This window comes from Carassius carassius, chromosome 32 (genome assembly GCF_963082965.1).
Source record: "Carassius carassius chromosome 32, fCarCar2.1, whole genome shotgun sequence".
Classification (NCBI taxonomy): domain Eukaryota; kingdom Metazoa; phylum Chordata; class Actinopteri; order Cypriniformes; family Cyprinidae; genus Carassius; species Carassius carassius.
Genome location: NC_081786.1, coordinates 5,056,532 through 5,073,519, shown reverse-complemented (window position 1 = coordinate 5,073,519; position 16,988 = coordinate 5,056,532). Strand labels below are relative to the sequence as shown.

Below are 16,988 nucleotides of genomic sequence, written 5' to 3'. Positions count from 1 at the left end.
AGTCAAAATACAGTTAGTAATTCTGGTTGTATTTCTGCTGTTTGGCTATAACAATTAAAAAAACTGTTTATTTAGTAAAAATATTGTCAAACACTGGTCAGTTGCTAGCTGTAACCAATCACCTTTTTATTTTAAGTTTTAGTAATCTTTTATCATTTGTGTGGTTCACTTTAATGGTCCTGTGGTGTGACAAATGCATTTTTAAAAGCATCAATATTCCATGTAGTCACTCAAAATAACATTAGGTCTTAAAACAGCATGTTTTGTAGTTATACAAGATGTTTACAACAGTTGCCAATAGACATTGCAGTCACTGCTTGAAATATCATTCTTTATTCATCTTTTTTATTTGTTTAGCCTTTGGGTCAGTCCAATGAGTCCAAACCGGTAGTGAAGATAGTAAAATCAAATAGGTGAAACAGAAGTCAAATCATGTAGTAATGAGATGAGAAGCCTGCAGATTTTACATTAAGAGTTATGAATATTGCAGATGCCCTCAACAACAATTCCTGTGGTCTTACCTCATCAAAGATTTAAGGGGAGGAATTTTAGCTCGTACTAGACAAACACTAGCTGTGTCCAGATATGCAGTTACCCTAATCTTAATGAGATGATGCCATCTTTAAAATGATCTGATTTTCTAAATGTTTTATATATGTATGTACATTTGATTTATTTATGACGCAGTACTGTAAAACTGTGAGATATTATGTTAGTTAATTCTTGTGATGGCAAAGCTGAATTTTCAGCATTATTACTCCAGTCTTCAGTACCATATGATTCTTCAGAAATCATCCTAATATGCTGATTTGGTGCTCAAGAAACATCTATCATTATTATGAATGTTAAAAACGGTTATGCTGATTAATATTTTTGTAGAAATGGATACTTTTTTTTCCCAGAATGCTTTGATAAATAGAAAATTCAAAACAAAACACACACACACACACACACACATATATAAACTAGCATGTTTTATTAACACCATGACCTACATTGTGATCTTAACGTGTTCACTGTACATTTTGAAAGCTAGAAAGCTTCTTGTCACCACTTTCACATCAACCAGCAGATACCAGGAGAGTCTGTCTGCCCCCCACAGGGATGCCCTTACCGATATAAATGGCAGACTTTATTATTAGTCAGTGCCCTTACCTGCCACAACCTCCATTACTGTTGATGTGCTCTGGGGGGTGGGTCACATGCCGTGCGTCACAACTTAATAGAGCAGCACATACACAGTATCCGCCCCTCTGCGGAGCGTTCAAATTTATTATGGTTCTTTGTGTCCCATAATGTACTTAATGCATTAAAAAAAACCTGCACATGCTATTTTATGCAGAGTTTAACCTGCACAGTGTGCCATGTTTAAGATCTGTGTTCCCGCAGTCTGGCATTGTGTGTCTGGCAGCACTATTACGAGAATCCGGACCTTGGTGAGGTGCCAGCTCTATGTTAAATGCTGAGTATTGTTTACAGCTCTGTGTTTGGAGTAATTATAAAAGCAGCTGAATGGATCTCCATGCAGCCACTGGTCCCGACATTACAGCTGATGTTTTGCAGCTGTGGACGTGTGTGGGTTTGACGTCATGCGGCAGCTGGGAAAGGGGATCGGAATCTATGTGGTAACGCTGGCAACCGTCGTATATAGACCTGTCAGGAGCTGTTGTTTTCATCTGTCACCGTAAACAGTCCCAGAATGCACTTGGAAGAAAATACGCCCCAGAAAAATGATGACTGCTACAGTCTTGTTAATGAGGTTATTGATTTGTTTTCCATGTTATAATATATGTTTATTGAGATTGGTGTCTGTTGAATTTTTTAGTACGATTTCGTGGCATTTATTCAGTCATTTTAGTATGTAAATGGGTTTTTTCCTTTTCTTGAAAATAATACTTTTGTTTAGCAAATATGCATTTACATTTAATCATTTAGCAGATGCTTTTATCCAAAGCGACTCACAAATGAGAACAATAGAAGCAATCGGACCAACAAGAGAACAACAACAGTATACAAGTGCCATGACAAGTCTCAGTTAGTCTAGTACAGAACACATAGCAAGGTTGTTATTTATTTTTACTTTTTTTGATAGACAAGAATATGATAGACAAGAAAAGAAATGTATCAAAATTGACAATTATAATGTCACAAAAGATTAAAATGAATGCTGTTCTTTTGAACTTACTGTTAACAGTTTTTGCAAAAATATTAAGAAACACACATTTTTAACATTGATAATAATGAGAAGCAGCAAATTCACACCAAGAACGATAACTATAAAGATAACGATATTAGGGTAAACACCAGTGAACGGTATCGTCTGGTTATTCTCATTGCATGCTCATCTGGCGCTTTAAATTCTCAAGCTCATTATAGCAGGATGGATCCTGATTGGGTGTAAATCTGCTGGAAAAGGATATTGTTTCTCTTTGTCTTTATCATTGTATCTACTGTGGACTCTGCTATTATTTAATATCGAGAAGGATTATTTTTTCTTTATCGTTACCATTATAGTTATCGTCCTTGGTGTGAACAGGCCTTTAGAATGATTTCTGAAAGATCGTGTGACAGTGAAGTCTGGATTTATATATTATTTTAAAACATTTCACGTCTCAGATTCATCTAATACTGAGCTGATGTAGGTTCAATTACCAGACATTATACAGCACAGCTTTTTTTTTCGCAATCACTAACAGCGATGATTGTTTTTGCATGTCTGCTTGTTCTCTCACAGGAAACGTGGCGCGGAGGGTCTGCCATATATGAGGCTTTGCTTGCCGTTGAGTCATGAGACTTTAGCTGCACATTTAACCGTATTAAACAAGCTTGAGGGCCTCCTGTTCCCCGTTAGCCCAGGTCACCGGGGCCCGCAGGAGGTGGCGCTCATTGTGGCTCTTCTGTTGTTGCAGTAGAAGGAGGCCGTCCTTATGGTGCCTTTTTGACCTGAAGGAAATGATTATGGTCAAGAGCTCTACTGTTGTTTTTGGAGGATTGAGAAATCCTTGTCCTGGGTATTTATATAGCTTTGTATCCTTTTGTCTGCATTCCACAGTGCCGCAGGGAGAACATTCCACTCTCCGGCCTCCTAATAGGGCTCAGGCGAGAGTGCCGGGATATTTTACCTCTGCACGATATGAGGTTTCCCTCCTCTGCATACTCAATTTGACTTTTTCCATTTACAGTCATGGGCTGACAAACTGTAAGAATAGTGAAAGAATAACCGCTTGCTTGTTTTCAGAAACGCCTGGCACATATCACACATTTATGGTCCGGGTTATTGGCATGGCGCGCTAGATTTGTGCAGAATTGATGACTAGCCGAAACACGCGGGGCCTTGTTAGAGTCGCAGGCCCGCAGCGGTGTGTCTTCTGGCAACGATGAGCTGGACTGCTGACTGCGGCAGGTGTCTGGTGCCCAGGCTGATCACTGTGATATCTTATCTCTTTGCAGGAAATGGCAGGCTTCAGGACCAGAGCCCTAATAACCAGAGGTCTCCCGAGAGATGCGCCTTGCAGTCTGTCGGGGTAAAGAGGTTCGCCATGGCAACAGCTGACAACGGCCAACCAGAGTGGTCCAGGTAATAATAGATCTTGTTTTCAGAGCAGGAAGGCACACAACCCTCGGCCTTTCGTGTTTCGCAGTACACAGTGTGTAACCATAGTAGTGGACCTTCATAACTACTTCTTTTCCCAAGCCAAAGGAATGCTTTTGTTTTATTTATGTTGCTCGGTTAGACACATCTTGTCTTTTTCGTTTAAATACGCCCTCCTAATGTTCCATAAGCAAGTGTCACTTAAAAAATGGAGGAAGCGCAAATGTGTTTTGCCCGAGCGTCTCTCTCTGTGCAAGAGGCTTACCGCAACTTGTCAAAATGACAGTATGAGAAGCAGTGCGTAAAACTGAATGTCTTTGTTCTTGGCCTGTGATGTAGCAAGCGAGGCTCTAAATAATACAACATGTTTTTGGATCCCGTTCCGAAAGCTTTATGCACTGCGTCTGTGAATTCATATGGGCCTCCTTGAAGAAAATTTGTCATGAAGACCAAGATCATTCAAATTGGAGTTTATATGACTGTCATGGGGCAAACAGAAGACAGTCTGCAGCTGACACTAACAAAAAGTACCTTAAAGTATCATGGCTTTTTTTGGGTGTGTTTTTTTTGGACGTGCAATAATAAACATAAATATAATACATAATGAATTAGAGGTTCATTGATAGGCTTTAAATGGCTGATAAACATACCAAAGTTTGGGGTTAGTAAGATTTTGTTTTAAAAGAAAGTAATACTTTTTTTCAGAAAAGATGCATTGAATTGATCAAAAGTGAATGTTACAAAAGAGTTCTATTTTAAATAAATGCTTTAAATGCATAACTGCTTTCAACACTGATAATAAATATTTATTGAGCAGCAAATCGGCTTATAAGAAAGATTTCTGAAGGGTCATGTGACTGAAGAATGGAGTAGTGTTAAAAATTCAGCTTTGATCTCAGGAATAAATGACTATTAAAATATAATATATTTATAATATATAAATATAATATATAATATAATGGAAAACATGTTTTTATTTTTATTTATATAAATATTTCACAATATTGTCTTACTGTATTTTTTTATCAAATAAATGCAGCCTTGGTGAACATAAGGGACTTCTTTCAAAAACAATAAAACGATCTTACTGACCTTACCAATTTTTAAACGGTTCAGTGTAATCACAGAAAATATGATATATTTATATTTTAATATTTATTTAGATTTTACATGATACTCAATACTCTCTAACACACAGACACACATACACACACACACACACGCGCTAGTAAAATGTGCGTTACCTATTAACAGAACTGGCTGGTACTAATACTATGCTATTTCAGTTAATCGAGTCAGCCGGTGCCAATAAAAGTGTAGCCAAAAAGGTCTTTGTCTAAGGTCTTAGACAAATTATATACTAGACTCATTTGTCTTTGACTAACATAAATATGGTAATCATTCCATTTCGTGTGTCAAGGTATCATAAGTCCATCATAGTATGTGTATTAACATATGTGGGGTAATGCTTCAGATGTGTCCCTTCAGTAAACCTGGCTCAGTATTTGTACTGTTTTGTGATTGAAATGCAGTTTGCGCCAGTTATGTGAATACGGAGTGTTTTAAAATGGTATATTAGCTTTTACTTCTGCCACCGGCGGTTCAGCAGCTGCATTTTCCATTCTCTCTTCAAGTCAATATTCCTGCGTAACAGTGAGGTCTGTTCTAAAAAAAAACAAGTGAGGGAGAGTGAAAGTCATACATCTGCAGGTTACCAAGTGTTCGACACAAGATGTGCACACACGAGCAGCTCTGGGAAGTCTCCGAGCAGCCTCTGGTTCCTATGGCAACTGCGGGGCAGTCTCTATCGACTCCATCTGAGAATAGGTAAAGTAAATCTGCATGCATCTGGCCGCCCGCCAGCGTCTCAAATGAAAGAGTACTTTGAATGGCTGCCCGGTTTGGAGGAGGAGAGAGGTTGTCAGGCCTGCTTAATGTTGGCAGTTTGTATTTGGCAAGACTCGCCTTTTCCCAGAATCCCTCACTCTGGCAGCCCGCCAGCCACTTAGCGGAAGCTGAGAGTTAACCCCTGCGATAAGCTGGTGGAAGGCTGAACATGGAAAACTTTCCATGCAGAGTGTGTGTGTGTGTTTGTGTGTCTGCACATGTATGTGGCTCTGTGTGTGTGTGTGTGTGTGTAGGAGGGTGGGTGAGTGATGTTCTGTTCAGGGCATGTGTCTGTGTGTATGTGTGTGAAAGAGAGAGAGAGTGCCAAGCCTCAGGGTGATCTGTATTCATGAGAAGACTACAGGGACAGAGAAACATCTCTCAGTGAAAGCGAAGGAGGGTGAGATATCCTTTACAGGCTAAAGGATTCCCAATTTTTTGCACATAGAATGATATTTATATATTTTTGTACTATATATTTTCTTTCCAGTATAAATATTTGAGTTCTTTTTGTGGTCAAGTGTCAGACAGGGACGTTTGCGTGTTTTTAAAGTCAAAACCTGAATTCATTTTAAAGTCAAGTGACTCGCTCCAACACTGAAGATAATTTGCACAAACACTGTTTCTTTGTGTCGTTAATTTGGGGCACAAACCAAAGGCATCAGGCTCATTTACACCATCTGAGTCACAAGCACGGGGCAAGAATACTGTGCAAATTGTCCCCGGGTTTAGAAGCTGGAAGACGTTCTGCCTGCCATATCAGTAGTGGATATTTCATCCTTTTGACATACAAATTTAGGATCTTTAATGCTCGATTTACTGTATATATAATTTTCAGGGGAGAGAGAAGATCACATCCTCAGATTTGGCTGATGCCTTACTTGGTAGTTATGTTTTTTAGCTTGGATAAAGCACAGCTTCTTTCTGTGCCAGCAGAATTCAGGGATTGCAATAAATGGCATTTCTCCTCTCCTCCAGACCTCCCTTGATTTTTTTTCTTTCCTTTCTCTCGGTTTTTCCACCCTCTAGTCTTGTTGTATAACAGGATGAGTTTTTCTCTCTTTTTTTCCTGTTGTTAAGCAGAGAACAGACTATGGGAAAGGGGATTTTAGGGCGCAGGGCTGCGAAAAATCTCTTATTTAAAGGTAAACATTCAGAGGCTGATAGATGCAAACCCCAGAAATATTATGAGTCTTTAATCATCTTATTTATCAAATTACTTAATGATAGAAGATCATTACATCGTTACATCTACAGTAGATGTAAACATTGTTAATGTTTAAGGAAGTCTGTTTGAGGATGTCATGGGGCTCAGATGTTATTTCAAATGCCCAAAAATGTCTTTTGTTTAAAATATGTCCATAGTATTTATTTTAATTTTTTTAAATCACACATGCATTTTGCTAGACATTTTTATAACATGATCTTGCATTATTAATAATACCACAGAATATCAAGTGTATGGAGATTTTAGAAGCAGTAAGAACAGACACTCTGGGAGAAACGTGAATACCCCAGATTTTCCACCCACAACTCTAGCTCTTGTATTCTGAGAGCAAACAGCCAGCGAGTTATGGCAAGTAGCTTGAGCATTTACTCATTTATTCTTTTAATATTATTTTTATAAAAATGTTTATTCATAAATAAAAAAAACCTTTTTTTCTAGTATGTGATATAATATCCAATTTCTATTTCATTAGTAGCTTCTCATTTTATAGTAGGCTTTTCATTTTCAGTAGTGGCTAGTATCTATTAAATTAGTCTTTTATAATTCAGGGTTGCCCATACATTGATTTATTTGTGGCGGGCTGCCACTATTTCAAAACTGACCGCCACAAATAGATTTTCCAAAAGGCTTTGACTTCGTTGAATAAACATGAGCACTACAAGTTTCAAAATCAAAAACCACTGAAGAAAATAAAATTTGATGCTTGATAAATCAGCATTTGTGAGCTCAGCACTGCTTTGTATACAGCTGTTAACGGAGAAACATCTATCTCACCCTCTCTAATAGCGCCTCCTGCTGGCAGAACTTTTTTTTTTATGTTTATACTTATTCATTAGATACTAGTATTTATTAAATATTGCTACTGGTCATTATCCCAGTAGTGACAAATAACTATTTTTACTGATAAGCAATTGCATGTTTTTTATCTTTCAATTTTTATTGATTTATTTTTGACATTGACATGTATGGAATCTGTTTTTCATATATTCATTTAATTATTCATGCTGTCCATTCCAGATTTACTAGTAACTATGCCTTAGTTCCAGTAATTATTTATTAGAAACTATAGATACTAATAACAACAAATGTTAACAATTTGTTACCTTTAAAAAATGGGTTACTGGCCACTAATGTGATAGTGATTACAAGCAAACAAATAAATTGTATAGAATGAATAATTACTGAACAGATATTGGATTTACCTAAAAGTGCTAGTAACATAAGAATAGCTACTGGTATGTTTTGTGTGATAAATGTTAAAGCGGCTTGCCGTACATGGTGGCGGTGCGCGTTTCTCGGTCCATTCAGAAGATTTGTTAGGGAGTGGTTAGCGCATGCGCACTCGCATGGCAACAAGTGGCTTGTCATTTGTAACAGAAAAAGCAACTGCGGAACGTGGTGCTGACGTCACCGGCCCAGCCAGGTGGCATTCCGAGAAGCAGAAGAGGCGCATTCGCCTCCTAGTAACCGTATAACGGATCCGAGAGGAGCAGCTCAACATGTCTTCGGCGCAGGTCTCCTCGTCGAGGAGACAGTCGTGTTATCTGTGCGATCTGCCGCGCATGCCGTGGGCAATGATTTGGGATTTTACGGAGCCCGTGTGCAGGGGTTGCGTGAACTACGAGGGCGCGGATCGGATCGAGTTTGTTATCGAGACCGCGCGCCATCTGAAGCGGGCTCATGGCTTCCAGGAAGGGAGATCCCCAGGTCCGGCGCCGCCGCCCGCGGTGAAAGCACAAGCGGGCATGTCATCCAAGGAGTCGCTGCAGATGAACCATGTGGACGGCTCGTCCAAACAACAACAACAGCAGCAGCAGCAACAACAACAACAACAACAGCCCGGCTTGGACCGATACGCGCTCGGCACCGAGAGATCACGCTTTGATTATTCCAGCATCGGAGCGCACAGGCTTCCAAACGGACTCGGCGGACCGAACGGTTTCCCCAAATCAGACGACGGACCCCCAGAGTTGAACCGACAGAGCCCTAACGCGCGTCGGAATCACGGGCTGGTGGCAGTATCGGGACAGATGAGCGTGCCGCCGAACCTCCTCCCGCAGACTCTCCTGAACGGCCCACCGTCAGCGGCGAGTATAGCCCAGCACAGCCTTTCTGGACGAGCCCCTCCAGCCCCGGCCAGCATCGGACCGGCGCTCGCGCTCTCCGAGCAAGGTAAAAGACCCGGTTCTGTGTCCAGCACGGACCAAGAGAGAGATCTAAAAGAGAAGCAGCGTAACGCAGAGGCTCTGGCTGAACTTAGTGAAAGTTTGAGGAGTAGAGCAGAGGATTGGGCAAGCAAACCCAAGATAGTGAGGGACACACTTATCACACTTTCCAATTGCACTCCGTTTGATGTGAGGTTCAAGAAAGATCATTCCCTTCTAGGTAGGGTGTTTGCTTTCGATGCTATTTCCAAGCCCGGCATGGACTATGAACTGAAAATTTTTATTGAGTATCCCAGTGGATCTGGTAATGTGTTTTCCAGTGCGTCCGGTGTGGCTAAACAGATGTACCAGGACTGTATGAAAGACTACGGCAGAGGGCTTTCCTCCGGCTTTAAATATCTGGAATATGAGAAAAAGCATGGCTCTGGTGACTGGAGGCTCTTGGGCGATTTGCTCCCGGAGTCTGTGCGCTTCTTTAAGGAGGGGCTCGGGGGTGAAATGCTGCCCCAGCCTTACATCGATGCCAGTTGCCCTCTGCTGCCTTCAGCGCTGGTCAACATGCCCCGGGCTGTGGCATCAGGCAGTGCGCTCAGGACTGGCGTGCGCAAGCGCAAAGCCTCCCCAGAACCGGACTCGGCGGAGGGGGAGCAGCAGAGACAGCAGTGGATGGCGAGTCAAAGCGAGGCGCTCAAACTGACCATGGCGTCTGGCTCATTTGCAGCCTCTCACGGCGGACCTCCGCCCCTGGGGTCAGTGCACTCCAGTCGAGCCACCCCACCTGAATCAGCCCCCCAGAATGGACAGTCCCCCATGGCTGCACTCATGTCGGTCGCAGACACTTTGGGTAACGCGCACTCACCAAAGGACAGCAACTCAGTGCACTCTACCACATCCACTCGACACAACAGTAGCAGCCCGGTCTCCCCTGCCTCTGTGTCTGGACAACGGCGTTTGGCCTCCCGGAACGGGGAGATCAGTCTGACGGGGACAACTTCCCAATCGGGTTCGCATCAGGGCATGGATCAGGTGCATCCTCAGAACATTCCAGACTCGCCCATGGCCAACAACGGACCTTTGTGTTGTACTATCTGCCACGAACGATTAGAAGACACACACTTCGTCCAGTGCCCGTCAGTTCCCAACCACAAATTCTGCTTCCCGTGTTCCCGGGAGAGCATCAAAGCGCAGGGTGCTACTGGAGAGGTGTACTGCCCCAGCGGAGAGAAATGTCCCCTGGTAGGGTCAAACGTGCCTTGGGCTTTCATGCAAGGCGAGATAGCGACCATTTTAGCCGGGGATGTGAAAGTAAAGAAAGAAAGAGATCCTTAAATATAAATATATATGCTTCCTGCATCAGAAACAGACAAGTGAAGCGAGTATATTTAAGGCTGTGTCTTAAAACCTTGTGAGCTGCCTACTAAGACAACATTTATGGGCATTATAGATGCATTTGAATGCCTAGAAATGCTGTCTAAGTGGGCAGCACACTTGTTATTGAGAGACAGCCTACTTGTGAATATTGAAGTTACAAAAATAGTCCAGTGTACAGAGACATTTGTTTTCCTCCACGAAGGAGGAGGCTGTGTGCGTGCAAACATTTTTTATGGCACTTTGACAGTTTACGTTAACGTTTTTATTCAATTTCATACTTATTTTCCACATCTACATGTACAATCCCAAGCAAAAAAAAAAAAATGTTATTAATGAATACACTTTTTTTTGTGGTAGGTATAACAAATGCAGTGAGTCTAAAAGAGGGCATTCTTTGTTTCTTGATCCCGTCTGCTTTTTTTTTTTTCTTTTTTTTTTTTTTTTTTAAGTATGATCTTTAAAACAGCAATTTTTTTGTTTGTATCCCTTGGTCTGAGAATACAGCTATATTTTATTACGTGTTTTCATTCTCTCTTTTTGCTTTAAAGTTGCACGGACGCTTTAGTAGAGCAAAAAATACTGTAAATGAAAAATGAAATGCTCTGTTTGTTTATACATATTTCTGTAGTAACAGAAGACTTGTAACGTGCCTTGGAGCTGAGTAAATTGTAATAAATTCATTGATATTAACTCTTTGTCGCGTGTTAATTTGTTCAGGTTAGAAATGTCTTAATATTTGGATTCAATGTTTTAGATTTCAAAAGTGTTTTATCAACCTTCCTTAAAACAAAATATATATTGCTTTCTTATATATATTTTGTAGTTCATCATTTTCATTGAAATAAGAGCCAAATGATTCTTTTTCTAATCCCTTTAAAGTGCTATGTTTATTTTACTTTGCTCCAGACAGATGTAGTCTGACACTGACCTAAAAAGTCAAATGTTTGATGCAGCCACAGGGTATGAAACATCCTTTCAGCAGTCCCTGATGTGTGTCACATGGGGTGCAATGCTTGTTTAATATGTTCAGTTTTCTTGCAACAAGTTCCATTAATGGCTCATGATAGAAGCTGTTTTACTGCATATGCAGGAGGCATTAAATAACGCACAATTACCCTGCTCTTAGCACACTGTGTCTTAATCTGTTATACCTCAATTTAGGAGCTGTTAGCTGTTCCCTCTCTCCGTGTGTCAGAGTATTTTGGTGCGGGCAGGAAAGCTTAAGAGGGAAAATGCTTGCACATGCCTGAGATGGCCCTGGGGATGTATTCCTCATTTAGAATTCAGCTGGTTGGTCATGTGACTTGTCAGTCGTACTCTTGCATTGGCTGTGGGAGCGAGGGAAAACAGTTGGTGCGTGGCTGTTGCCATGACTCAAACTAATGCTCTTTCACAGACAAATAGAAGGTGGCACAATTCATTCATGGCAGCCGGCCATGCAAGTGTATCCAGACCAAATAACGGGGGACGTTAAGGTCAGAGAACAATGCACATGCCAAGCTATCTAACTGAAGTGGGCTCTGTGCTTATTCTCTGGAGGCCTGTGGTGCACATCCTGTAGATCGGAGTCATTTAAGCGAGACCTAGAACATTTTTGCACTTAACAATTATGTGTGTGAGCATTTTGCCCTATAAAGGACCTATACAACACTTTTTAAAATGTTTTTTAATCAGCGTGTCAGGATGTTAAATACATTTTTGTTTAATACACATAATTCACATATAAACTGTGTATATATATATATATATATATATATATATATATATACACACACACACACAAATTTGCACACACATATTGTTATTTGCGTATATAGGTATTTGAATCAAGTCGTGTGTGTGTGTATAATATATATGCATCACTTTTGTCACAATTTAAAGTTGTATTCTTCTTAAAAGTAATAAAAAATGTGATATATAAGAGATGTTCAAAGATTTTGAGCAGACTAACAAAGGTTTGTAGAAACATGTAGAAGCACAGTTATAAATTAATGTTTTCCTCCCCTTATTGAATCATGCAAAATTTTCCATGCTTTAATAAGTTCCATATATTGAAAAGGCAATGGCTCATATAAGAGCACAATAGATTAGAAAGGCAATTTAGTTCTACTTTTTTATAGTGCTTTCATAATCCATGTGAAGCCAGTGAAGAGTTTAGTTGTCGTGCTTTGTGGTGCATTGCAGTGATATTGTTGCTGCTGCTCTGTCTGTGTAGAATCAAAGGTGGGGTGTCTGGTTCAGGATGGAGTGGGCTTCTATTGTCATGCTAAAACTGACTTGGATTTGAGGTGCCCTTGGATCTCTCTGTAATCACCTGGGTATCAAGTTTCACTGCATATACAAAGAAAAAAATAAACAGATACACCAACCCCACCCATTAGAGAAGGTGGGGGTCTCACTTCCTGTTTACAAAACACACACACTTCTGTGGTGTCTTTTGAATGTGTGTGTTAAATTCTGCACCTTTTCATGGAATGTTTTGGGACACAGACAACAGAGAGATGAGGAGAAGAACCGTTATTGGCTTCCTAATAGCTAAAATCGCTGTAAATGCATGAATATTTAAGATATCTCATAGCGTGTGATTATGTTGAGTGGCTGTGTACGGATAGAGATGTTTTCTTTAATGATATCAAGGCAAGCACAAATCTAATCATCTAAACCTTTGTTCTGCTAGATATACATTTTTATGTGCGGTTACAATGCATTTATAGTGATTCACTGATGTATTTGAGCTTTTATGATGGATTAATCTGTGCTGCAGCAAATATCTCTGAATTAATATTCATTTCTAATGTGGTCGTTCGTCTGTTTCAGAACATTTATTTTTGGTCGCGTTGTAAAATCACTGCAGTCTGTCCACCCTTCACTAGCCAGGGAAGCCAGAGGCTTCTTCCCCTCCTCCCAATTCCCTTCATCCCCATAACACACACACACACATCTCTCTCCCTCCCTCCCTTCAAGGAAGAAGTTTCCAGTGGATAAAAATACAGCCACTCCAAAGGTTACGCTGCAGTGCCATCGTTGCCCATGGTAACAGCCTTGTTCAAAACATCATTTATTCAGGAATGTGCAGACACAAAGAGTGGAGAGGCTCAGCGTTAACCCTGCGTGTGCCAGCATTCAACTGTCTGCACACCAGTATTTTTAGAAATGCTCACGTCTTCCGTGTCATTTTGGATAATAGTATTTTTTTTAATTATGATACAACTTTTTTGCTGATATTGTATAACAACTCAGAATGTCAAATATTGCCTCATATTACAGTGGCTGTGAAATCTCAAAATCTAGGCAACAGCCGGTAGTTCCTGTCATATGTTTTTTTTTATGGTCCATTACACTCGAATGTACTTAACAACAAAACGTTTAGTTTCATCACAGCTTTATTTATTGATCACTGTATGCACAGTGGTCTGTTATTTTTTTTTAAAGTGACACAAAGTTTCTGTGCTTCTAGCAATGTACTTCTCTTACACCATTATCCAAAATAATTATTGTTTTCTAACTGGTTTCCTGATAGTCTTGCCCCAAACTAATTTCATTGGTTGCTTCAATGTTGTGAACATAGTAATTATTTTAAAGCATCAAATTATTGTTGCACAATACAGAAATGAAGATCTGTCACTACTATTCTTTCCATTTTGTGCCATTATTTAGTCTGAAGTTAAGTTTGTTCCTAGCGTTTTAACTTATTGGTTCATATTTATATTGAATAACATTTTTTTTAAACCTTTTTTTTTACCGTTTTCCTGTTAGTCCCACCCAAATTTCATTCCAATGTTGCAAACAAACAAAATAGTTTTAACTACCAATATTGACGAAGCAACCTGCAAAATGGCTTATAGCATCTGTGCATATTAAACTAGTATATGCAAAAGTATTTTAACAATTCAATCATGTATTTTTCCGCCATCGCGTAAATGCGTTCCTGACTGTGATGTGGCATTTAACACTCTCCGCTTGTGCTTGTTATTTAGCGCCAATGGAGGTGGGGGTATATGTGCAAAAGGGTTATTCCCATTTTGTTTTCATTCACTGTGCCTCCGAGCACAGCCATTTATAGACGGTGATGTCAGCACTATCTTCCATAGCCCAGGGCCTCTTTGGCACATAATGTATGCAATCTCAGACATTCCATTCCTGCCTCGCAAATAAGCTGCGGGCTACAGCAGGCGTGTGCTTCCCCCCTCTTTCTGCAGATATTAAAGGCACAGAGAGGGAATTGATTTTCTCTTGCTTTTCACTCCTACTTACTCGTTTAGTTTATTTTTTGTCTGCTTTTTTCTTTTCTAGCACAGAGAAAATAATTTTCGGATAGTGTGTTATTGTTAATATGATTTAATGCATTATCCATCAATTCTCAGTATCAGTTTTTTTTTTTTTTTTGGTAAATTCACACTATTTTTAATCTGTCTCTATTTTTAACAGTTCCTTATATAAGAACATGTGCCCCACAGAACGGACGCAGCTCCGGTCTACCCTTGACTAATGGCATGTGGGTTGTAAAACAGGGGCCCGTTTTGGCAGCGTTTCAGATGTTTTTCATTAGCTTGTAAAGGACATCAATTTTCGGATGGAATTCCAATTTGCATTTCAAGGCCAGTCCCTCCTTGAGGGCTAGAGCCTGTTACAGCTTCCTGTAGATTCCCGACGGAGAAGTACTTGGGTGGGGGGCTAGTTTGGGGGAAGGGGATTGTTTCTGGGCACATGAAAATGGACTATGGGGCACCATGGAGACTCCATCTGTCTTGAAAAGCTCGCAGGCTGGATTGTTCAAGAATGGTTTCACTTGATTGATCTAACGTGTCGAACTGAGAACCCGCTGAATACCTGTCGGAGTGTGATTTTTGTATCTTTCGACTCTTTCTTGTGGTGTCTGACTCGGTTTTGTGCATTTAAATAACCTTAGTGCATGAAATGACGTATTTTTTAACCTCCATCGCATTTTTCTCACAAACCATTGAGTGCTAAACATTCCTTCCTTTGTTTTCCGTTTTGAAGACACACTGGCTGGTTGGAAGCAAAGGGTTAATCTGTAACCCATGGGCTGTGCGGCTCACTGGAGAAATGTAGCCCCCTTTCATTCTATGGGTTGTTTACACGACTGGCAGCCATTTTAGACTGGAGCTCTGCTAACACAGAGTGGTCTCAGGTTTCTTAGGCTTTCACAGTGCAGTGAGTTCAGTCAGCGGCTTGTTCTGTCATCCATCTTCCATCGGGGGCCCTTCCCCCCCACACACATTCACACACACACACACACACACACACACACACACACACACACACACACACACACACACACACACACACACACACACACAGTCTCTCTCATTCTACAATCTGGTCACCATCCGCTGTACTCAGAGAGCTGTATGTTGTTTATAAGTTCTCTGTTTATTAAAGCAGTAAGGCACGTGGGGCCGTACATTATAGAAATTTTTCCTCAGTTAAGGGGTTTTATGATGCATAGCTGAACTGTTTTATTATATTGTTGTAGTTACAACAAAAATCATCTTTTTTGTTCTTTTTCACTATTAATTGCACTTTCTCAAGACTTTTCTTGTGTTTTGTTCTCTCGTTTGGCCCTTTTTCTCAGTCACTCAACCCTCTCTTGTCCTTAATTTGAATGCACATGCTTTCACAGAGCTGTTAAGGGATCAGGATTCTGTGTCTGCATTAGTGTCTGTCTGTCTCTTGCCTTGATCATGTACCAAAAAACACAGATGATCTTACTGGACCAAACCATCAGTATTAATAGCAGCGAAACTCCCATGTAATGAAAACCTTCCCAACGACCTTGTGGTGAAACCAAAGGTTGTCATCTATCTCAGATGCAGCTGCGAGAAAGGACAGTGGGTGTGGTTTGCCCACTGAAGGGTCTAATTGGAGGGTTCTTAAAAGGTGATGTCATTTATTTGGCTATGGGTCTTTAACTTTAGCACTGTTGCTTTCCCATCGTTCAGGACTTTGAACTATTATTCCAGACCTTCTGATTGGATCTGTGTAAAAACAACCCCATCCCATCATCATACCCGGAGTGCTATCATTTGCTTTCATTATGAAATGAGTAAAACTGATCAACCGAGGCCTCCTGAGCTGTTTGTTACAGTCACGTCAACAAACATATCCTTTATTTCTGAGATAGATTTAGCGTTTTCTAGAATCAGTAAGCTGTGTTTGGTACTGTTTGAAAGCAGCTCCTTTGTTCAAATGATTTTGTGAGCATGCTGATATTTGTTCATGCGTTGAATTGAGACTTTGACCTTTTCTGTTTGGTTTGATCATCCAATAGGCAAGTGTGATCAGTTCAATGTGTGGGTAATCAGAAATTACACTATACATCATTGAATTTAGCTGTTTTTATATATATTTTTGGGATTTTGGCATATTTGACTTGAAGCCTGTTTCATGGTGCACTGACCCCAAAAATGTTTTGTATGAAGAAAATAATTTGTATTTTGCGTTGCATTAATAAGAATCGGAGGGGAACTGTGATTAAAGGAATAGTTCACCCTCAGGCAAATCAAGATGTAGATGAGTTTATTTCTTCATCATAGCAGAGTTTTAGCTTTACTTGCTCAACAATGGATCCTCTGCCATCAATGGGTGCTGATATAAACTAGAAATGTATGAATAGAGTGAATTCTAGATAGCTAGAAGTGAGGGTTTGAAGTTAAAAACGTCTTCATAATGAATTTGTTTTGACTCGCACCCATTCACTGCAGAGGATCCATTGGTGAGCAAG

The 16,988-nt window shown here is 40.3% G+C and overlaps 2 protein-coding genes across 2 annotated transcripts in view; both read left to right on the top strand.

Moving 5' to 3' along the window:
• The window catches only part of kiaa0586 (KIAA0586 ortholog), a 118,007-nt gene that overhangs the window by 6,632 nt on the left and 94,387 nt on the right, over positions 1-16,988 (top strand). The window contains exon 10 of the mRNA XM_059521156.1: positions 3,451-3,577. Within this exon, the coding sequence (XP_059377139.1) occupies positions 3,451-3,577 (127 nt within the window). The remainder of the gene's footprint in view (positions 1-3,450; positions 3,578-16,988) is intronic.
• irf2bpl (interferon regulatory factor 2 binding protein-like) lies at positions 8,095-10,933 on the top strand. The gene has a single exon (XM_059519956.1). It carries the CDS (start codon positions 8,207-8,209, stop codon positions 10,199-10,201), a length of 1,995 nt encoding a protein of 664 aa, XP_059375939.1. The 5' UTR covers positions 8,095-8,206; the 3' UTR covers positions 10,202-10,933.

What these genes read in the sequence shown, in the direction of transcription:
- irf2bpl (XM_059519956.1), top strand. Translation starts at nt 8,207, where the DNA reads ATGTCTTCGGCGCAGGTCTCCTCGTCGAGGAGACAGTCGTGTTATCTG.